Below are 22,163 nucleotides of genomic sequence, written 5' to 3'. Positions count from 1 at the left end.
TGAGAAGGCTGACGCACCAAGAGCCTCACGCAGTGGGCAGCTCAAAGCCTCAGGCCCGCCTCCACTGGTTCCCGTGTCTGTGGCCCCAAGAAGCGCTCGCTGAGGTCCAAGACCAGGAGCCCCACTTTGGTGACAAAAGGCAAGGGTGAACAGGCACAAAGGCTCGTTTTTTCAGGGAAGCCTAACACCTGTTTTCCCATCCTGGACTTTACCCCGGCCTTTCACTTGGGCCTCCGGCAGGTTGCACAGGAAGGGACAGCTCTGCCCAGCTGCACCAGAGGCCGTGTTCACACTCATCCGTGAGGGCCTGGCGCCTCGGGCTTCGCGGGAACTCAGCCTTGCTGGCCTCGCTAGCGGTGAAAAACAACGGACTCCTGCTTACAGATTTGGCTTCTGGTCTTAGACAATGCTCCAAGCGGTGTGCGTTTGCAATGAATGACCTAGTCCAGAACAAACACGCCTATCGCCTGGTGTATCAGCGGCTGAGAATCCCGTGAAAGGCAGGAACATGAGGTCAGCAAGAAATCCACCAGAAATGACTTGCGAGGAAGAATTTTCCAGGAAGCTTTCAAAGCCTAAATTCCAGCACAATCTTAGCATTTTCAAGTCTCTGGGAAAACAAAACCTGATTTTGTCCGCCCCGCCGCCCCCCCCCCTCCCGCACCAGTAGCTGCTTGGTCAGACTTGCTTAAGGAATTGATAAAAAGCATCTGGAATTTGCATCATGATTACAAGAAAAAATATTCGTCGAAGATAAGCTCACGGCCAGATCCCACGCCAGCCTGCTCGGCCCACCACCCCTAACCTACCAGCACATGCTCCAACTCCAAGCAGGCCTCATGCATTTAGCAAAAATCAACCTCACCCAGAAGTTAGTTGACTGTGGCTGGTGCCAGCCCCCTCCCCGACACCCGCGACCCATTTTCCTGCCCTGGCAAGTCTATCTTAGTTTTAGAGCCCATTTCCTGACCAAAATTTCAGAGTTATTTTAAACCGCTAACCCCAGATGGTCCTGAGTTTCCAGGAAATGGCCATAATGACATAAAAACAGAAACTCCTCATTGGAGCCGAAAGCGCCTGGGCAAAGACGAGCGGCGATGGGTGCCAGGTCCACAGCCCACATCAAGCCCACGTCCAGCAGGTGCACAGGCCTTAAGTTTGGCCTCCAGCGGTGGCCATCCCCAGGCTGAGAGGACATCACTCAGGAAAAGGGGAATCAAAGACCAGCACCCCTCTGGCATCGGCCACATCTACTTCCTTGCTCCATCGGCGCCCTCTGCAATGGAGTGATGGGTAGCCGCCCAGTGCACACTGCCCAGGCTGCCTCAGGTCCAGCGCGGCCTGTCCACACTCGGCACTGCTTGGCCACTGCCCCTGTGCAGGGATGAGAGGGGACGGGACCTGCAGTTCCCCCGGCCAGCCGGAGAAATACAGAGCTCCAGCAGGGGGTGTCCAGGGAGCCCACCATGACATTCCTGCAGGCATGGCTGAGGAGAACTGCCACGTGGTCTTCTCCAGCCCCGCCAGGCCTCAGTGACATCACTCTGTCCTCTTTGGAATTTGCTTGCAGTCTAACAGATCAGACCCGGGCACGACCTGAAGGCTTTGCAGCTTAGCTCATCGGCTCCTCTAGAATGTTCCCTACATGAAAGCGCTTTGGTCAGCCCATTTTACAGATAAGGAAGACCAACCCTTCCCCCTCCCCAGGACCACCCGCTGCACAGACATGCCTGTCATTCCAAAAATGTGTGCGTGTGCTGGATCCTTTAAGGCCAGCTTCTAACGCAGCCTGAGCTCCCTTTGTCTGACTAAGCATCTAGAAGCCTGTGGCATGGAGGCAAAGCTCTGATGAACACAAGAATTTCTACTCAAGATCCAAAGTCAAACAGAACACTTTGCAGATGGACATGGCCAAAGTCTGGTCCTATGGCCTTCTGACCTGGTAAGCCTTCCTTGTCACAGCAATGAGGACAGCAACAGCTAGAATCGGGCTCAGAGAGGGGGTCACCCAGACCAGACAAACAGCATGGCAGTCCCCATTCCTCCTGGGACTTGAAGATGTTCCTGGGCTCCTTAGCAAACTCTCAAATACAAGCCAAAAACTAAAGCCAAGGAGGAAAAGGACATCTTACAGCTGATGTTCTTGGTCAGCATGAAAATAAATGCTCCTGGCCTCAAAAAATCAGTCATGAGTGGCACATACAAGTACTCACACATTTTACATCATGAAAGTAACACGTGCCTTATTCAAATTGTTAGAGACGCAGCAGCCATATCTTCTACCCACTGAATTATACCTTTTTTCTTTAAAAAAAAAGAAAGAGAAGACCCAAAGACCTGACACTGCTTTTATCTGTGACATGTGCCTAAACAGGATACAAGACAACTGAGCCCAGATGCTAAAGGACAGGACTGGATACAACCTGTCCTTCTGCCATGAGGCTGAGACCCTCCACACAGGGCATGCATTGCCAGTGGAGGCATACGCTGTAACTACCCCAAGAACACCCAAGTTACTCAGGGCTTCTGCCCCCAGAGTCCCTGTGCCGGCCACCACTGGTTCCCATCGGCTCCACGCTCCCCGAGCGCAGGCACAGAGGCATCCCCAACCTCCAGACAGCACAGGGAAACGGAAACCGAACAACTCTGGTCCCGACTCAGCTCGCAGCTGGGACCTCACCGGAGACCTGAAGTCGCCGAGTCACCTGGATCTGGTGGCCCACCAAGCTGAAGCCAAGGCTGGGAAGGCCGGGCAGAGGACCGGCAGACGCACAGAAGCCCATGCGCAGGTCAGGAGCTATCGCTCTAATATCTCGCTGGACACTCAGCACCTGTCTTTTGCCCAACCGCCTATCAAGCAAGCTTAGAGATTCAGATAAGAGAAAAATGCTCTTATGAGGTCCAGACTAAAACCAAAACTTCACAAAGCCTCCACAAACCGTCGCTAAGCCACGGAATAAACTATTTACGCAGAGTTCGGCATTGTGTATGTTTCCCTGGCCGTGTTTAGTCTGGGGCCAAAGGATCTGCCCCAGATTCCAAACTGAGTGGCAGCACTCATCCCCTGGGGGGACCAGGGGCTAGGGTTCCCCAAGCCAGGACTCTTGGGGGTTCTAGCCCAAGGACAAGAAGGCTCTCTCCCACGAGGAGAGGGGGACATGACCGTCAGTAGTGACAGAGGCCTACGCCACTGCCCACACCCACGCCCCGGGGGCGGGCAAGCCTGGGCCTCTCCACCCCCCCCACACACTCCCCGCCGCCCCGTGCAGGGCCTCGCAGAGCCACTCAAGGTTCCCGGAAGTGCTGGTAGCCTCCTCACTTCAGGCACTGTGGACCCGAGGCTCTGTGCTATGACAGAACAAGTCCAGATGAGAACAGCTTCACTGCAAATGCAACACAGGCGGCCAGGGAGCACAAGCAGGTGCCAGGGAATGTCAAATGAGGGCCTGGAGATCCGGGAAGCGCTGGCAAGCACCTGCACAGTAGGACCCAGGAGGAACCTCAGCCAGGGAGAAAGGACAGAGGTGAAAAGAGGCAAGGGCTGCCCAGGTGTGGGGCGGACTGGAAGAGAGGGTAAGGGGACAGGGAGGGAGGGAGCCAGCTCACTGCTCTCCACCCCCAACTCACACCCAGGCCTAACCCCTCCAAAGAAAGTCATCCCCTCTCATTGTCTGCCTAAGAATGTCAGGACTTTGTCTCCCGTATTGTTCGGGAGTTTTTTAATGGCTACTTAATAATAGCAGGAAGAACAATGCCTAACGATATTATTTTAGGCATTCTATTGTTGCTTCAGCTTACTGGGTCCCAAGAGCTCCAAATACCAAATGTTTTCATGAGTTTAAGGCTCCTGGCTTTTCTTGTGTTTTTTTCTCCCCCAAATTTCAGAAACAATCCTGACAGCAAGCATTGCGCAAGAGGCACTGTGATGGATTTGTTTCTTGCTGTCCTCTTCCCATGGTCTGAAAGGACTTGCTCTCAGAGCATCCCCCATGGGCCACATGTGGCTGTTACCAGTTCTGAGCCCGAGAAGCCAGCTGTCTGGGCCATCCCAGCCTTCCCAGTCTGCCAGCCACCGCGTTAATGAGTAATGTGTGGGGCTGTGAGCCCCCTCCTGTCCTTACCCAAGCCGGGGCAGGTTTTCTGGGTCAGTTCCTCAAGGCACGCACGCCTCGAGTCAGCCAGCCATGCTGTAGCCTCCTGGATCCCCCTCCCTGCCCAGTATCCATCACCTGGAAAACAGGCAGAAGCTGCCTGCTGGCCGGGCTCGGGGCTGGAGCTGGCAGTGCCTTCACTGGGACCATCCCACCCCCCAGCCCGGCAGCCATGGCCACCCAAACCGAATGGCCCCCCTGACGCTCAGACGGGCCACGCCCTCCCAGAGCTCCTGACCCCCAAAGCTATGTTAGCGGTCCAGGGCCCACGTTGACCTTGAACATGGCGTGGACAACACAACACATGTCTACTTTCTTGCCCAACACTTTTGACGGTGACCTTCCAGGAGCAGGATGGCATCATGCCCACTGCCGTGGCATGGTCAGCACTGGCCAGCAAAGGGCTCCATTCCCGCGTGTACAGTAGGAAGGAACTTGCAGGGACATGCTTCACCAAGGGAGACGTGAAATGTGGGACCCTGCAGGAGCCCAGTGTCACACACAGCACAGGGATGTGGGGGCCGGGGGGCTTCTCCACCCCTTCACCCCCCAGTGAGTGCATCTGCTGCTAGATGTTCTGTGCTGAGGGACACTTCCGGCTGAACACAGCCCTCGCTCTGGGCAGATTGAAGCCCCGGCCTGAGCCCAGGTCCGCCCGGCCCAGGAGTGGCTGGTTGGGGGAAAGACTGCAGCACGCGTGGGGTCAGTTCACAACTCTGTCCAGTCAGACTACAAAAGCGCTGTCCCACAGCTCTGCACAGACCAGCCTGGCTGGGGCAGGGCGGGGCCGGGGTGTGCAGGCAGGGCTCCGGCACTCCATTCCATGGCAGGGGGGAGGAGGGAGTGCTGGAGGGCACGGGAGGCTCATGACCATCACCCCTGCAATGTGCTTCCGCCTGGCTGAGCCCCACGCCCCACTCCTGCTTTTTTACTCTGGGTGTTTGGGCATGAGCTTATAGTCAGCGACTAGGAAAATCCACCCACCAGCAAACAAACAGTAGGACTACAGCACACATGGCCCATCATGGCAGCCCATTAAGAAAGTGCACCCCTAGGCTGGCCCTGCCTGGCTGCCCCAATGCAGCCAAGGTGGCAGTGCGGATCCAGAGGCCACACCCACCGGCTTCAGAGCTCCATTCGACACATTTGCAACCTCTCCTGGTTATAAAGTGTCTCATAAAGGATGTTGCAAGCACATCTGCCTGGCTGATGGGGGCTGCGCTGCTCTCCAGCGGCTGGTCCAGGAGGGCCATAACGTCCCTGGTAGGTGGCGGGGAGCATGCAGACATAGTCATAGGACAGACTTTCTCACACCCCCAACTTCTAATTAATCCTATAAAATCAAAGAGGTTCCCCCAAATGGAGATGGGGCTCCCACACACCAGCTTGCTTCAGACACTCAGGCAAAGCCAGTTGACGAGAATGTCCCTTAGAGATCATTAAGAGGAAGTTTAAAAAAAATCCCAAAGTCAACATTCAGGGGTTTGAATTTCAGGTAAGCACGGGAGCTTGCATACCTGAGTGGCTCAGGCTCCAAGGTCCTCCAAGTGTCTGAAAATCAGCCAGAGAACGCAGCGCCAACAGCCGCCTGCTGCCCTGCGTGGGGAGCTGTGGGGTGATTCCGAGCCACAGCCCTAACCGCCTCTTCCTGGGAGTGTGGCATCTTTGGGTGGCTATTTGTAGGCTGAAAGACAGTACTCCAATGCCCACTGTTTCAGAAGTCTTTTGGCCATGCTCACTGTTGGTCCCTGCAGCTTGGCAGGCCCCTGGACCAGAAGGGACCTAAGGGAAGCTCGTGGCTGATGGGCCTCTCCACACCTCACCAAAGAGGTAAACTCACAGCTCACAGTGTGGAGTGTGGGTGCCAAGTTGACTTTGGGGTGTCACAGGCTATACTTTAGGTGGGGTGCAGTAGAGGCAGGGAACAAGGTTCTTCCAGAAAAGTGAAGTTTATTTAATAGTAAGGGAGGGCAAGACTGAAAAAGAGACGCCGAAGCAGCTGCAGATGCACAGAGCGCGCCCCAGGCCACACCTTCAGGCCTCTGGGCTGCCTGACAGCCAGCGCTCCCGGAGCGGCCAGGCTGGGCCCAGGGCTGGGACGGCGCTGGACGCCTGCACACAGCTCCGCTGGCTCCTTTCTGGGCGAGCGCGCAGCCAGAGGAAATGAAAGCTGGGAAAACAAGCCGTGCGGGGAACAATGAGATGGAGTTTCACTTTGGGCTCACCCTCCGGTGTAAATGTAGTTGTACGTTATTTTTGTAATAAAGTAGTGGAGAGCAGCGAGAGAAGAGAGGGTAACTTTCTTTTCCTAGGTTTGTGAAGTCGGGCACCCCCCGCGACAGCCCACTGCTGCTCCCGAGCAGCGGCCAAGCCGTGAGAGAGTAAAACCCCAGCTGTTTCCAGGCAAGCGGCCCTGGGCCATGCAGCTTCAGCCACTAGTCTCCAAACACCGAGCAACACGCCCAAAGCCGTGCCTGGGCACATGTGCCTGGGGCTCGAGACAGCGCGGGGCGCACCCGGGCAGGTGGCGGCGCCGGGCGACACGGATCCCAAGTCCCGGCGGCTCCCGGCCGCTCTCACCCGGGCAGGGCCCGCAGTCGCACGCTCACTCTCCGGTACCCCGACCCCTAACAAAGGCGCCTCCGTAATGGATGCGCGGTCGCAGCCACACACCGCTGAGGGGAGGAGGGCGGACCGGCCCCAAGCGCAGCCGGCCGCGCCACGAGGGACCCGGAGAGGCGGGCGGCCGGGAGGGCGGGAGGCTCCCGGCGCGGACAAAGGGGCCTTCGCGGGACTCCCGGGGCGCAAGGCGGGACGCGGGCCGGCGAGGGACTCACCTTCGCGGCGGCCCGGCTGTGCTCTTCGTGCAGCAGCAGGGCGGCAGGCAGCAGCAGCAGCCAGAAGCCGAGCCGGAGCCCCATGGTGGCGCGGCCCGGGCGGCGGCGGCGACCGACGCGGGGCGGCTGGGGGCGGCGGGCGGGGGCGCGGGGGCTGCGGCGGGCGGCTCACTCTCGGAGGCCCGGGGCGTGAGCGTTGCGCACCGTCCCGGGCGCGGCGGCTCCGAGCGGAGACCTGAGCGCGGCCGCCGGAGCTCCCCAATTTGTTGGCGCTGCCCCCTCCCCTTGGCGGGGCGCGGGCGGCGTCTCAAAGGGGAGGACCCTGCGACGCGGGTAAGAGGCGGCGGGAGCGCGCAGCGCCGGGATTGCGGCCGCCGGGCGCCGGGACGCCAGGGCTCTGGCTCCGAGACCCCGCGCCCGAGCGCTCGCCCGCTCCGGACCCCCAGAGGCCCGGGGCCCAGTGAGGCCGGTCGCGCTGGCGGAGAGCTCTGAGCGGGCGCTCCTGGACCGGTCAGTGCGCGCGGGCAGCAGCCCCTGAAGCCCGGCCCGGAGGTGAGAGCGACCCCAGCGCCGCCCCGAGACCCAGGCCCGAGGGCGTGCAGACAAGGGGGGCGCCCGGCGCGAGCCTCTGTTGCGGAGTGGGTTGGGGGAGCACAGACGGAGAGGTCGGCAGGGAGCGCGGTGCCCGGGCCGAGCGGCGCCAGCCGGGCCTAAAGCCGAGGCGCCTTGCCTTCTGTCACGTCCGGAGCTGGATTCGGGCAGGCACCCCTGCGGGAAGCGGGGAACGCGCTGCGCCGTGCCCGCGTCTCGAGCGGATCGAAACCAGCGGCGAGGATGCTCTGCCGCCGTTCCCCTCGCTCAGCCCGCTTTGTCTCTCGTCCCTAGGCGCGGAGCGACCGAGCGGAGACGACCAACGGGGACCATGGGCCGAGAGCGGCTTGCGGCGCCGGGCCCTGCCCTACGGAGGTAAGTGGCCTTGCGCCCCACCGTGTCCTCCCGCCTCCCTGGCCCCCGCACGCGGTAACTTTCAGGAATGGACTAGCCCGGGCCCGCAGGCTCAGGCTGCTCTTTGCTCCTCTCCCACACAGGTGGCTGCTGCTGGGGACCGTGACCATGGGGCTGCTGTGGCAGAGTGCCTTGGCGGTAAGTGCTGGCGGCCAACCCCCGCGCCCCGCCGGTGCCCATTGGAGTGTGGGTGTGCGTCCGGGTGCGCCTGCCTTTGCCCCGGGCTAATAATTGAAAACCTGACCCAGAGAACACAGTTCGGGCACTGCGGGGAACACGGCACGGTTTGGGGAAGCAGGAAAGACTGGGCCGCCGCCTGGGGACTGGGACTGCTGTGGTGGACCCAGGGGGGGTTGATTTTGTGCAGTACGAGGCTCTGAGGAAATAGGCGGGGCGCAATGAAAAGGCTGCCCCTGTGGTTGGAATCAGCCTAAGAAAAACCTGGGCCTTCTCTCCCGGGGCCACAGGTGGCACTGCGGGTCTGGGACCGCAGGCGTGGAGGGCACTGCGGGGTCTCCCCAGGAGGAGCCGCGGCTCACACAGGACCGATGTGGCTGTCTCTCCTGGGGTTTCAACAGGACTCAAAACGCAGGGGTCCTCATTCCCCACCTGTGTCCGCATCAGCTGTCCCGCCAGGAGGCTGCGGCCCTGAGACCTGCCTGTGCAGGGGGCTGGGGGTGGGTTGTAAGCTGGTGTGTGGCCCCCACTGCTGTATCCCATTCTGCCCTGATGGAAGATGCAGGAGGCTCTTTCCTGAGGGGGGCAGGGGGGACTGGCTCTCCCATGCTGCTGCTTTCTGCGCATGTTCCAAGCCTGGAGAGTTTGGTCCCAGTGTGCTCCAGGCCAGTTTCCCTCCATCTCTTCCTCCCATCCCACCACGGTCCTGGTGTAAAACGTGGATGGTCAGTAAGCCAACGCCGTGGGGCTCCCCTTGTGCACACAGGGGGTAGTTGGGGGTAGGCAGGCCCCTGGAAGCTGCGCCCAGCAGTGGCGTCCCACCCCCATTCTCCCCGAGCTTTGTGTCTGAGCAGTGTGGGACCCAGGGATCATAGAGTGACCATGAAGTCTGTGACAAGGACTTCAGAACACCCAGGAGCTCATAACCCCATCTCCCAGTGTCAGTGCCACGGCACAGCCTCAATGCTCCCTCTAATCATTGGGTGGCCCAAGACCCAGAAGAGCTGCTCCAAGTCCAGACCTTGGTCCCAAGAGCTGGCTGCTTCGGAGTCGAGACCCTCTGGGGTGGAGCCCAGGTGCAGGAACCAAGGACCTAGGGCACTGGTGTGGTAGGCTCCTGAGCTCCCATTTCTTTCACTGGCTGACCTTCAGAATCCAAGGCCACAAGAACTGAAGCAAGCTGTTGTCAGGCTCTCGGTTGTTGTAGAGTCACAAACATGGCGTTCAGGATGAGGCTGATGTTTATTTGGTTCAACTGAGGTTGCTGAGTGCTGCCCTGGCTGTTACTCATGAACTAATTGCTTGATTGAGCCTTAACTAGCTTCATTAACAAGTCGCTCTGTGCTACCGCCCCTGCACGCTTGCCAGCTGCTAGGCTGCAACGAAGAGACCCATATCACGGCCCCTTTATCTCAGGGCCCTGCCTGGCATGGGAAGTTGCCGCTGGAGTCTGGAAGAGCTGGTTAGGTGGGGAGAGCAGCTGATGGTTTAAGGAGGCCAGTGTGTGCCCAATAATGCACTGAAGCCGCATCAGGAGGCACCTCAGGTCGGAGTGAGGCAAATGGCGTACGGAGCCTGGGCTGCAGTCTCTCCATGGCGAACACAGCATGTGGGAGGTGCCGACCGCTGGCCGCCAGGGAGGAGGCCCACATTTGGGTCTTTTCAGTCTCCTAGGGAATGGGCCTTTCTCCTTGGTTTGACCTTGGGTTAGCAGATTCCTGGAAAGGGGGTAGAGGGTGTCCTCTCTCTGCTGTGGATAAGGAGCACAGAGCAAAGGGGGTGGGGTGTCACAGTTTCCAGTGTCTGGGAGTTGGGGGGGAGGAAGCGGACCTCCACCTCTGCCCTGGCCTTGCAGGGCTCAGGACCCAGCAGGGACCCTGCGGGGGAGCGGGGGGTGCACTTCCAAGGTCCGCCTTGCAAGGCCATGTGGCCAGTTTCCATCCCAGACTCAGGCGGTCTGCCTGGGCCACCCCCTTTCCCTAGCTGAGCCGCCCTATCTCCCAGCAGGAGGAGCTTAGCTATTGTTAGGGCTGTGGGTGTTGCAGGCTACAACGCCAGGGGGTCCCCACTAGACCTGGGGTGGAGCACGGAGCCCCTCCTGACCCGAGTGGAGACTTGAAAGCACTCATTGCATGGCTTCCAGCTCTGTTGCTTATCTCGGGAGCTAGGCCGCAGGCTGGAAAAGCAAAGCGCCAGGCCTGTGTTCCCTGGACAGGAGAGGATTCCAGAGTACAAAGGCTCGTATGGCATCAGCCGTCAGCAGGCTGGGCCCCCACCTCATGGCCCAGCATGGAGACAGGCCTTGGCCCTGTGGGCTGCCGTGGGTGTCACTGTCGCTGCTGTTGCTCCAGCCCAGGAAGCTGACACCACGTAGAGAGCCAGCCCAAGGGCCTGCCAGCTGTCACTCCTGTCCCTTCTCTTCCAAAGTGGGCCTCTCTCCTCCTGGTGCTCCCTGCGACTCCACCGGCCACTAGGCCCAGTGATGCCCGCTCAGGCCCCAAGGAACGGGCATCTCCCCAGGTCCCCTATTGGTTCCCAGAAAACCAGCCCCTCTCCAGAGGCGACTTGGGGGATTGCGCCATCACGGGCCGTATCAGGGACCTGTGTCACTAGCAGCCAGAGCAGCTGCAGGTGGGTAGGGGGCCAGGAGGGAATGAGCATGTGTGTTCAGAACTAGAGCAAGAGAGCAAGCTGTGAAACTCCAGGAGAGAAGTCCAGAAGGAAAACAGCTCGTGCTGCAATAATAAAAATCAAAGGCGTGTCTGTCCCTGGGGAGAGGGAGAAAAATGAGGTGGCAGCTGAAATAGCAAAGAGGTTGCCAGCCAGAGTAGCCAGTGGGGGGTGGGGAGCCCCACTCTTTTCATCTGATCAGGGGTGTCCCTCTTTGCTCAGAGTTCTTAGCGGAGCTTTCACTGTCCGCTGTGGGGCAGTGACCCTGGAGGTAGAGGGTGACGTCTGGGCAGCTGGTGCGGCACGGAGCTGGTAAGCCTGGCCTTCCTGGAGGTGGTGTGGCCACCCAGGGCCAGCCCTTTGATCCTGGGTGAGATACTTTACAGGGTAAGACCTGGGACCTGGAGGGAAGCTGCAGGCGCTGTTATGTAGTCACAGGCGAGGGGCCACTACAGGTGACCAACATTTCCAGACAGGCTAGAATCAGAGACGCTAGGTCCCTCCCGCCCACCGCCCAGCACAGGCTGCTGCCGCCTGTAAGGGTGAGCCGTGATCTCAGCTTGTAGAGTTTGGGTGTCGGAAGTCATTTCCAGAAGAGATTTGGGCTGCTGAGATTGGAATGTCATTTTGAAGATTGTTTGAAAAGCAGAGTTAAAGATCTTCCTTCTGCTGGTTCATTCCCCAAATGGCTACAACAGCCAAGCCAGGGCCAGGCCCAGACCAGGAGCCAGGAACTTCCTCCAGGTCTCCCAAGTAGGTGCAAGGGCCATCTTCTCTCTTTCCCCTGAGGCACATTAACAGGGAGTTGGGTCAAAAGTGGAACAGCCAGGACTAAATCTGAGATACTGGCATGTCAGGTGGCTGGGGTGTCTGTTTGGGTGGTTTGTATCTGATCTTAGGAAGACCACGTGGTCCTGCAGGTCCCATTGGTGGGGTCAGAGCACAGGGTAGACACGGCTTCGACAGCAAGCTCTGAGCCACTGTCAGGGGCCTGGCATCCGGCAGGTCCTGCAGCTGTAGAATCTGGCATCCCTGCCTGTGGATTCCCGTCTTTCAGAGTAACAGGCTGTTTTGGAAAGATCCTCTGAGGTTGGCATGGCCTCCCAGAAGATGATACTGCTCTGGTGAGAAGTGGGCAAAGTGCCAGGGCAGTCTGCTGTCCGCTGGACTGCTAGCTTCCAGTCCATGTGATTTTGTGGTTGGGACAGGTATGTCCAGAGATATAAGATCTTAAGGTACCAGCGTGAGGTCTGGGCAGACGAGATCCTGGGACTCTCGGCATCATCTTTAAAGTGGTTTCTGAGAGTCGGCTCCCCGGAAGTGGAGGCACCCACGTGTGGCTTGCAGGAGTCGGAGGGATGAGTGTGTGAGAAGGCTGGGCAAGCAACAGCCTTGTGCTGTGGTGCAGCAGATGTGGCCAGCAGGGGCACAGTAACACTTCTGCTCTTTTCGCGAATGAACCAAGTCAAAAGAAGTTTCTCTGTGTACTTGGAAATAGCGGGGGAGGGGGAGGGGGCAGGCCTGAGGGAGGGAGTGTGGCCTGGCCTGGGAGGGGGCATTGCCCTGCAAATGAAGCCCCAGTGTCCCTGAACAGTGGGGGGTGGCATTTTCTTGGCCCCTGTTGCAGGGAGATGTCCCTGGGTCAATGCCCTTGGCCAGTGACCTTGTGGGAGCTGGAAAGCTAAGAGCCGGCAGTGCCTGGTGGGGGCAAGTGGCCGGACCGGGGGCCAGGACTTTTACCGTCACAGTTAGGTTGGGCTGCTCCCCAGGGCTCTGAGAGGGGATGGCCATCTCCCTGGTTCCTGAGCTTGCAGTGGGGCGGAGCCTCAAGGGGACAGGGCGGGCTGCAGCCCTTGGGGCTTCCCAGGGCCCTTGACTTCCTGTACCACTAAGAGTGCAGCTCTCTGCCAGCCCCCTGCCAGCCCCCATCCAAGGATGAGGGGTGGGCAAGTGACATGGTGGTCAAGGCCAAGTACACCGCAGTACTGGCCGTCTGGTGGGCTTGCAAGCCAGCCGTGTCCCAGGAGCCCTAGCCTCTGCATCCGGGCCAGGAGTGGGGACATCCTGCGGCCTGTCTCCACCCTGCCCTTGATAACCAGTGTCTGCTGGCCCTCCCCTATCAGCGCCCTGGGTTGGAGGTCAGGACGCCTGCGGGAGCTTGTGCTTTGGAACAGAAACCTTGAAGGGTCTCCTTCAAGTGCCCACCCTCGCTCTCTTGTTAGAGAGGAGAGGCCGACATCTTGGCTCGGCGCTCCTGCCCTGTGTCCCACTGTGGGTTTCCCGTTTCCAACCCGGTGGGCGATGTGGACATATATGGTGATAAAGGAAGGAAAGCCCAGCCTGTGGAAGATGCTGTTTTCCTGGCTCATTGTTGCAGCCTCGCCCGTGAAATTCCTGGGCTGCTGTCTCCACCCCGCGCAGGAGATGTCCTCTGTGGGAACTGTGAAAGGATGTGCGGGTTTATGTGATGTGGTCCACTTGTCTGGTACCTGACAGAAGTTACTAGACGATATACCAGGCTCTGTCCAAGGTTCGTGGAAGAGGCAGTTGAAAGGCAAACTTATTTGGGTGCAACAAATTTGGACACCCGCACCAAGTTTTTCCTGCTTTATGAGCACCTCCCCTGCCCCCCCACCTCCATGTGTTCCTGCATGTTGAATGTTCTCAGACCTGTGGCCATCTGTGGAGGGGACCAGGCGATGTGCCAGGGCATCCCTGGCAGACAGCTGCAGCCCACCTGGCTGCATCAGAGGCCTGGGTAGGGCCTCCCTCCTCCTAGGTCCTCACTGCTTCATGCACATTGTGGCACGCCCCCCTCATGGAATCCCAAGGATCAGACCTGAGTCAGTAATTCCTGCAGGTGCCGCCGACCTTGAGCCCCAGAGCAGCTAAAACAGGTACGGCCAGGGCCGGATCCAAGCTTAGTCACAGCAGGGGCATGCGGGAAGGCTGGAGGGTGGACCTGGACTCGCTGCTTCTCCTCTTCTGCTGTTAATCCTCGTGCCGGTGGGGAAGTTCCTCACCACAGAGGAGCCTGGCCACTCCTAGCTCCCCAGTGTGACAGTGGGCAGCTCATCCTGCCTTGCATTTACATCGACTCAAATGGCAACAGTGTCACTGGGGCCCTGGCTGTCAGTGACCAGTGTGTGCACAAAATATGTATGAGTTGTTTGCTAGAAGTATGTTTCCATGTTGTTCACCCATTCAACCATAGAGCACTGAAACCACAGAGCATACAACAAGCGTACACCTGCATACGTGGCCAGTGGGCACTCCTGCCTCCGCTGCCAGCCAGGACTGCTGAGGCCCGAGACGGAGAAGGGCTGTCTTTGGGCAGTGCAGGCAGCTTCTGTTCTCTTGCCTGTGGCTCTGCCAGGTGGCAGCGCCCAGCCCCAGGGCTGTCTCAGGGGCCCTGGGACCCCAGAGGCAACAGATACCAGCAGACAGCTCAGGAAGACACCCAGGGGCATGTGAGAGTGGGCCAAGGAGCACCACAGCCTGCTGTCCTCCCCAGGATCCCCTGGGAGGCTCCAGGCAGGAAGCTGGTCTGAGCTCAGCCTCCAAGGCAGGGTGGGGGGGACAGGATGTGCAGACACAGCGCTGACTTGGAGCCAAGCAAGAGGCTACTGGAAGATTCTGTGGATCTAGACTTAGAAATTCCCTGAAATTAGCTGTACTGGCTGTGCCCGGGGCCTGTGCAGAAGGCTTGCCCACAGGGAGACAGTGTGCCCTGTTGGACAGAAGCGTCCATCTCCATGTGCCAACTGCAATGCTAAGAGCCCTGCCCTGAGCTCTTCTTCCACGGGTGCACATAGTAGGTGCTCTGTGCAGGGCAGGATCTCCCCAGCTTGGGACTCCCAGCCCTGCAGGCGAGCCGCAGCGGGTTTGGGCACGGTATGTTGTGTTGGGTGTCGGATGTCACCCTACATCTGGCAGGTTTGGGCAGCCAAATGGCTGCCTGCTGGCCATGTGGTGCTGTGTTGCTGGCCATGTAGTGCTGTGTGGGTTCCTCTGCTCTTCACAAGAGGTGCGGGAAGAGGCCCAGGCTGGCAGGTGTCCTCAGAGATCAGGGAGGGGAAAAAAAAGGCAAATAAAGGTTTTAGCCACCCGAGCGTGGAAGTGCTAGTGATGTTTCATGGTGGCCATGTGGGGTTGGCTCTGTGTTTCTCAGTCCACATGGGCCCTCCTCCTTAGGACATGCACATCTGAAAGCTGCAAAGAATGACACTCAGGGGTCTAGAGTTGGGGAGAAAGTGCAAGCCACCTCCACCCCCAGGCTGAGCTGCCGACATGGCATGACCAAGATGAGGCTCCAGCTCAGCTGGCTCAGGGCGGAGGTGTGCCGGGAGGGGCCTCTCGCCTTGGCGGCTTTCACGGAGAGCCAGGTTCTGTGTTCCCTAGCCGCCTCCTCGGTGACCCCATGCCGCGGGTCACCTGGCACAAGCTGGCCCAGATAGATGCAGCTTCCTGATGCCCTTGTATGTAGTTACTTATTTTTGAAAGCTGGAGTTCTAAAGAGAGCGGCAGAGGCAGAGAGGTCTTGCATCTACTACTTTATTTCCCAGATGTCCACAATGGCCAGTGCTGGACCAAGCCAACACCAGTGCTTCCTCCAAGTCTCCCGCATAGGTGCAGGAGCGCAAGGTCTGGGGCCATCGTCCACCGCTTGCCCAGGCCATTAACAAGGAGCTGGATCAGAATGCAACAGCCAGGACCCCCACCAGCCCCTGTATGGGATCCTTAATGTGCTCTGCACCAGTGCCACGCCCTCCTCCCCACCCCTCTGCCTTTTGTAACATTTAAGAACTGTCAGCAAAGTGAACAATTTTCATTCCCATTAAAACTGGGTGAAGGGGGAGCTAAATTACTTCCAGAACACATGGAAAGACTTAGAAACAGGGGACGTTTTGTCCAAGTAATTGTAAGTCCTTAAATGTCATAGAGCAAAGCAGGGGAAGCCCACGCTACTGGGGACTGGCGACAGGAGTCCACAGCTGCCTGCAACACCTTCTCCACTGCCCCCAGTGGCTGCCCCCGGCCCAGTCCCACACCCCATACCCGGGTGGGCTCCGATAGGCAGGGCCCAGCTGGGGGCCTCGGGTGGAAAATCCCTCATTCTCTTTCTTCCTTACTTGGTGTGAGTCCTGGCCCTGCACAAGGCCTGGGAGCCCTCTGCTTTCCCGGCCCAAATCCGCCTTCCTTCCTCCAACTCCCCACCAGATTCCTGCCCTGCGCCCCTCCCGAGCCGAGTTGGGCTCAGACGGGACTTCCTTGCTCTGAGTCACCAGCCTTGGCTTCCTGTGGCAGAACCAGGAATACTTGTCACCAGCGGGCCGGCATCCTCCGTCCCCCAGGGCCTGGGACTTCTGTGCCCGTGTGCGTGCAGGCATCCCGGTGCTTCTGGGGGCCTCGCCGTGGGCAGTGGCGTTTGGCCACCTGCCTTGGCCGTTGGGGCTCTCCCTCACTCACCCGGGCTTCTGGTCCTGGTCCCACAGCACCCTGTCGCTTTGCCGGCCGCAGCTGTGAGCTGGCATCAGTCCCACTCTGAGATCCAGAGAGGAGTGCATGCAGCCTGCGGGTCACACCAGGTCACTAGGTGACCTGTGCTTGGGCCCCCTGCTGGGACTCCTGCTGTGGCTCCCTCCCTCATCCCCCAACAGTCTTGCACCTGTTCTGAGCGCCTGTGTTGGAACTGGGCACGGCTTCTTTCTCTCCAGCTTGAGCGATTTATCTGCTTCTCACCTGATTGGAATTTAATGTTCTGGAAATAAATGAATTACTTTACCAGGGTGAGGGAGATTGGAGGGGGAGGAGGAAGGAAGATTAGTCACACCAGCTCTTGGTGGTTTCTTTTTTTGTTTGTTTGTTTGTTTTAATTGAGAAATTCTTTACTTGAGAAGTAACAGCCATTAAGAATAGCCTGTCTAGACATTCTAGAATAAGGAGCCCTGGCTGGCATGTCAAAGAACTGGAACATTTGGTTCTCCTGGAGCCGAGGGGAACCCTGGGGCCGTCTGCTGCCTCTTGGATATAAAAGCTGGAGGGAGCCCAGGTTCCCAAAGAGGAATGATGGGTGTCTGGCTGGCCTTGGGGACAGCACCTCTGCTCTCCTCCTCAATGCCTAGGGACAAAAGCCCAAGCTGCTCGGGCAGCATTTTTGCCCTCTTGTTGGTTTTTCTTACCCGTTGGGCTCCTTGTCTGGAGTCTCTTAACTCAACATCCCTGGAAACATTGCAGGTGCAAGGAAAGAGGAGCGTCTCGGCTCAGGGTGGCATTCCCACATGTCATGTCCATAACAGAAGCATTTGGGAAGCCCTGCTCATGTCACCACGGGCCTCTTATGGACTCAGATGCCTGTCAACTGCTGGGCAATTTCTTGGTGTTATAAAAACCACACAGCAGTCCACGTAACGTAGAGTTTGCTGTCCCAGCCAGCTCCTGTGAGTGTATAGTTGGGTAACATGGGCACTTAATACTGTTGTACCCCAGCCAGAACCACATTCATCCCAAACTGTAATACGGCCATTGTGCATGTCCTGAGGGAGCATCCACCCAGGGGGACCTCACGCAGGGGAGGTGACCACAAGGACCAGGCCATCTAGGCGTGCCAGCCACCTGCCATTTGCTTTCTACATGTCTACACTTGTTGTACTAACCCTACCGTTGTGGAGTGAGTGGCCAGCTCAGGGCACCTCTTAGAGCAGGGAAGGCCCCAGGGTTCTCCTGGTGCTACTCGGGAGTGGCTGGGCAGAAAGAGAAAGAAAATTCCAGAAGCTGAGCATGGGCCTTTGGGCCACCAAAGGGCAGGAGCCCAGTCCTGGGCAACCCAGACTCAGCCCTTCGCTCCATGTGCAGGGCAGCAGCTCAGATGCAAAGCCACCACGGACACAGGCAGGTGCGGGGGACAGGAATGGGAGAGGCTGGAGTCCTGAGCCGCTAGGCTCACGTTGAAACGCTGTGCAGCAAGCTCCTGGGCAAGGCTGGTGGCAGCAGAATGTGCTTGGGCTGCTGGACAGGTGCCAAGTACTCACAGCTTCCTAGCATATGGGTTTTTGCCTCAAACCCACAGGGAGAGCAGCCAGCCAGCCACTGGCCAGGAGCGCCAGCTCTCCCGGGCTGTGCTGGGCCAGTGGCCTGGGCTGGGCTTCCAGAGCCTCAACCCATGGCTTTCAGGGCCAAGAATGTGGAAAGTCAGACCAAGACCCGAAGCCCCATGCTGGGGGCCAAGAGCCATCGCCACAGTCCGCTGCTGGCAGGGGATGGGAGAGCAGGGCAGGCTCCTCTCCGCTCTCGGGAAGGCTAAGGCAGAGGGGGAGCTGGTGGCAGAAGCTACATCCTGCCCTAGCTAGATGCCCTTCACCGCACAGCAGGCACTGCAGAGGCGGTGACGTCCCGTTGCCTGGCTGCACACCTCGCACACCTATCCTCACTCAGGTGTGCTTGTTCAGCTGGCCTTGGGGCGGGACCTAAGACTCCACCCTCAGTCCTCAGACAGTCCTGGCCAATGGGTCCTATCATACCCAAGAACAAAGTGGCCGCTTAGAGGGACAAGAGTCAGGGACAGGGCATCAAGGCGTACTTCCCCGAACCATGACATGCCAGTGGAAATGTAACCATGTGGCCCACCATTTCTATCGAGGGAAAGCCCAGTGCATGGGGGGTCGTCAGATATCAACCTGTGTGGGTCCTGTCATGGGACAGGCCACCATGCCTGCCACCCCCAGTGGTGGACTTCTTATAGGAGCTAAGAGCCTGCCCTCCGCCAGCTCACTTCCCCAGAGCCAGCAGCCAAGGAGGGCAGCTTTATTTTCCTAAGCAATGGCCAGTCATGTGCCAGCCCTCGCGAGTTAAAACATCTGTTAGACTGAGCTGCTTGGAAAATTCCAGCAGAGACAGCCCCATCCTTGGGACGGGTGTGATGGGTCTCTGGAGATGGTGGCCTCCTGGGTGATGGTGGAGTGTCCTTGCTGTGGGATCTTCATCCTCCCTGCACACCCCCCATGGATGCTCCCCCTCTGGGGAAACCCAGTGTGCGTGCTTAGGTCCACCATCAAGGACCTGCGCCATGCACGCTGTGCCGTGAGGCCGCCCCTCCCAGCTCTGTGTCTGCCGTGGAGGACCCACGCCACGCACCCTGTGCCGTGAGGCCGCCCTTCCCATTCCCTTAGTTCGCTGGGGGCAGAGCCATGTTGCCCCACTCATAGCCATAACGAGCACTGACTAGCCCTGCATCTGGCTCCCACCAGTTCGGGCAGGTTCCAATGACTCACGTGGTCTGCAAGCCTAGGGTGAGCCACAGGAAGCCAGTGTTTGTGGACAGCAGGTGTCTGAGTTTGCCCCGTTACTCCTTAAGCTCCTGTGGCCTAAAGCATCCAGAGGCCTAGAGTCAAACAGGACTGCTTGCTGGCTCCTGCTCACGCTGAGGGCATTTCAAGTGCCCACCTGTGGCCAGCTGCCCCATCAGGTCAGGTCCAGTGGGGATCCATCTGCAGCAGCCTGTCCCCGGTAGGCAGCTTGTTAATCTGTTAGGATAATGCGGTCTTAGCCTGGGTGTTGACTTGATTCTTAAAAACCAGAGCCACCCACACGGTCTCAGGTGGCAGCTCCTGAGCCAGCTGACAAGTTGGCTGTTGGAAGGCAGGCAGTGCCCGAGCCTGGACTCTGGGTATGCCGGCCCTGGCACGCAGATGTGGAGAGCGGGTAAGCCAGCATTGCCTGGAGCGCTTCCTCACCTGTGATTGCCATCCACTCACAAACTGGCCCTGTGTCCCAGCCTTCATGTGACAGCCACCCCCCACGCCCATCTAGGCCTAGCCTCCAGTTGCTCTGGCTGGGTTAGCTCCCTGCCTGCCCTCAGCAGCACCCGGGGCCAGCTCTAAGCATCCCAAACGTACTGCCTTCGTTTGGTTCTATCCAGAAAATGACCCTGTACCGGCACCTTGGGCACCACCTACCCACATGTGGGTCCCCCAAATGTGACCTGCTTTTCTCACAGACCTGAGCTTTGCAGGGCACACGGGAGTGAACACGCCCTGGGTGGCCCCCTCCTGCAGCCCCACAGGGGGATTTCAAGTTCAGTTCTCTCTGAAGTTGAGGGGGTGGGGGATGGGTGCTGGAATGAAAAACAGAAACCCAGCTCCAAGGAGCTGGCTAGTGTTGTTTTAGGAGAGGAATTCCTTCTGTGGGGTGTCAGTGAGGCGTTAAAAATCCCCCAGCAGCAGCAGGGGGCAGAGAGGGAGGGGGTCGTCCTGTTGTGCCCCTCTCCCTGGCTGCCTTGTTTTCCAGCTGGCTGAGGAGCTGCCCTAGGAACCTGGGGCATGCACAGGACAGCTGGGGGACGTCTCGCGTCCTGCACCCTGAATTATTAGGACTTTCCCATAGGCTTAGCAAAGTCTAAATAGATTTTTTTGGTAATATTTTCCTGGAGTTCTGTTTATAAAGTGGAGTCAGTATTCTAAATAATTGTTAGGTGCCGGGCTAAACTGTAAACCCGAAGACCCTTATACAATAAACCTCATTCATGCGGACCAAGGAAGCCGACGTTAGCAGCGGTAGACCTCAGCCAGGAAGGGGCCTTGGGTCAGTCCTGCGGTCGGAGGACCAGGGCCGCGGAGCCTGTGGCGCAGCCGCTTGCAGCATGAATATCCGACATGAGCATCAGGTTGAGTCCCGGGTGCTCCACTTCAATCCAGCTGTGAGCTCAGACCTGGGAGGAGAACAGAGGATGGCCTGAGGACCAAGGGCCCTGCTGCGCACAAGGAGACCTGGCTTGGGTCTGGCCCAGTCTCTGTGTGTAGCTATTAGAGAGGTATCTCTCCCCCACCTCTCTGCCTTTCAAACAAGTGAATGGATAAACCTTTGGGGGGGAAAGAAGTTCTCCGATATCTCAAATTTGGGCATGGTTTTGTGGTTGCCATTAGCCTTCCCACTATTATATAAAGTAAGGGGCAGTGGTTTCTAGGTTGGCATTGCCAAAAACCCGGTTCCTGGGCTGCCTAGAGCCACCCGCAGCCAGCCCCACGCTGTATCCTGAAGCTGTCTCTGCTTGGCTTCTCTGCCCTTTCCACCCTCCAGGACAAGCAGCCACTGGCCCACAAAGAGATGGCCAGCCCTGGCAGGTGCAGCTCTGTGCAGCTGTCAGGATGCTTAATTCACTTTAACTCTAAAAGTGTTTGAGATGATGTGGGTTTAATTGACGTCACGCTTCATGGGGGTGAACTAGGACCAGAGGTGGGCCCTCACCGCCACCAGCAGCCAGGCCCAGGCCCAGGCCCAACCGACGCTCCTCTGAGGCCACCAAGAAGTCCTTTCAGAGATGACACCATCTTGGGAGTGGGTGAGGGAGGCACTGTTTGCAGCAGCTTGTTTTGGAAGTGGGCAGAAATCTGCATGGAGCCAAGGCCATGGGTCTGTTTACTAGAAGAGTGAGATAGAGCAAGCGAGAGACTTGCCACTCACTGCTTTCCTCCCCAGGTAGTTGGCCCTGGGCAGGCATTCAGGTCTCTCACATGAGTGCCAGAAGTCTAAGCATTCAAGCCATCCTCTGCTGGCTTCCCAGGCGCCTTCGGCAGGGAGCTGCACTGGGAGCAGAGCAAATGGCATTCACAGCTTGTGGCTTAACCAATAGTGCCACAATGCCAGTCCTAAGTGGAGGATTTTTCCTTCTGTTTCAGCCCTTGGGGCATTAACCTTTTTGAACACTTGTATTTTGAAAGACAGAGTGAGTTTAAAATAACATGATCCACCTTCACCCTTCCTCACCTGTCCTTGATACTTCTGGGCGCAATTCCTGCCACACCGTAACACAGGCGCTCCCAGAGGAAGGAGTGGTGCCACTGCATAGTGTGTCACACCACCTGCAGAGCCAGTGTATGGGCACTGGTTTGAGTCCTAGCTGCTCCACTGCCAATCCAGCTCCCTGGTTGTGTGCCTGGGAAAGCAGTGGAGCATGACCCAAGTGCCTGGGCCATTGCCACTCAAGTGGGAGACCTGGAAAAAGCTCCTGAGTTTAGCCTAGCCATCTCTGGCCATTGTGACCATCTGGGGAGTGAACCAGTGGATGGAAGATCCCTCAAGACATCACAGCTCTGGAGGCAACACAAGGCAGGAATAGCCTTCTGTTGTCATGGGGTCCTTGCCCTGTCTTTGTTGGTTTTCATTTTTCCCACTCTCCTAAGACAAGCCTTAGGGCTGCCATCTCGCTGCATAGCAGCCTGGGAGCCATGGGGACGGGAGCAGTGGTGCCCATGTTAAAGGAGAAGGGAGTATGAGGGTGAGGGGTGGGCCTGGGCTCTGCGGCTGATGAGGAACTGCCTGGGACAGT

The 22,163-nt window shown here is 58.4% G+C and overlaps 2 protein-coding genes across 2 annotated transcripts in view; one reads left to right on the top strand and one right to left on the bottom strand.

Annotated features, from left to right (window-relative positions):
- Nucleotides 1-7,072, bottom strand: part of COL4A1 (collagen type IV alpha 1 chain) — a 102,380-nt gene extending 95,308 nt beyond the window's left edge. The window contains exon 1 of the mRNA XM_040991007.1: nt 6,989-7,072. Coding sequence (XP_040846941.1) covers nt 6,989-7,072 — 84 coding nt within the window. The remainder of the gene's footprint in view (nt 1-6,988) is intronic.
- COL4A2 (collagen type IV alpha 2 chain) overlaps nt 7,071-22,163 on the top strand; it is a 115,670-nt gene continuing 100,577 nt past the window's right edge. Inside the window, exons 1-3 of the mRNA XM_040991534.1 lie at nt 7,071-7,177; nt 7,874-7,954; nt 8,077-8,131. Of these exons, the coding sequence (XP_040847468.1) occupies nt 7,071-7,177; nt 7,874-7,954; nt 8,077-8,131 (243 nt within the window). The remainder of the gene's footprint in view (nt 7,178-7,873; nt 7,955-8,076; nt 8,132-22,163) is intronic.

Source organism: Ochotona curzoniae, unplaced genomic scaffold (genome assembly GCF_017591425.1).
Source record: "Ochotona curzoniae isolate NIBS_2020 unplaced genomic scaffold, NIBS_Ocur_1.0 contig_64, whole genome shotgun sequence".
Classification (NCBI taxonomy): domain Eukaryota; kingdom Metazoa; phylum Chordata; class Mammalia; order Lagomorpha; family Ochotonidae; genus Ochotona; species Ochotona curzoniae.
The sequence above is the reverse complement of the archived record's forward strand: the minus strand, read 5'-3'. Positions and strand labels throughout refer to the sequence as shown.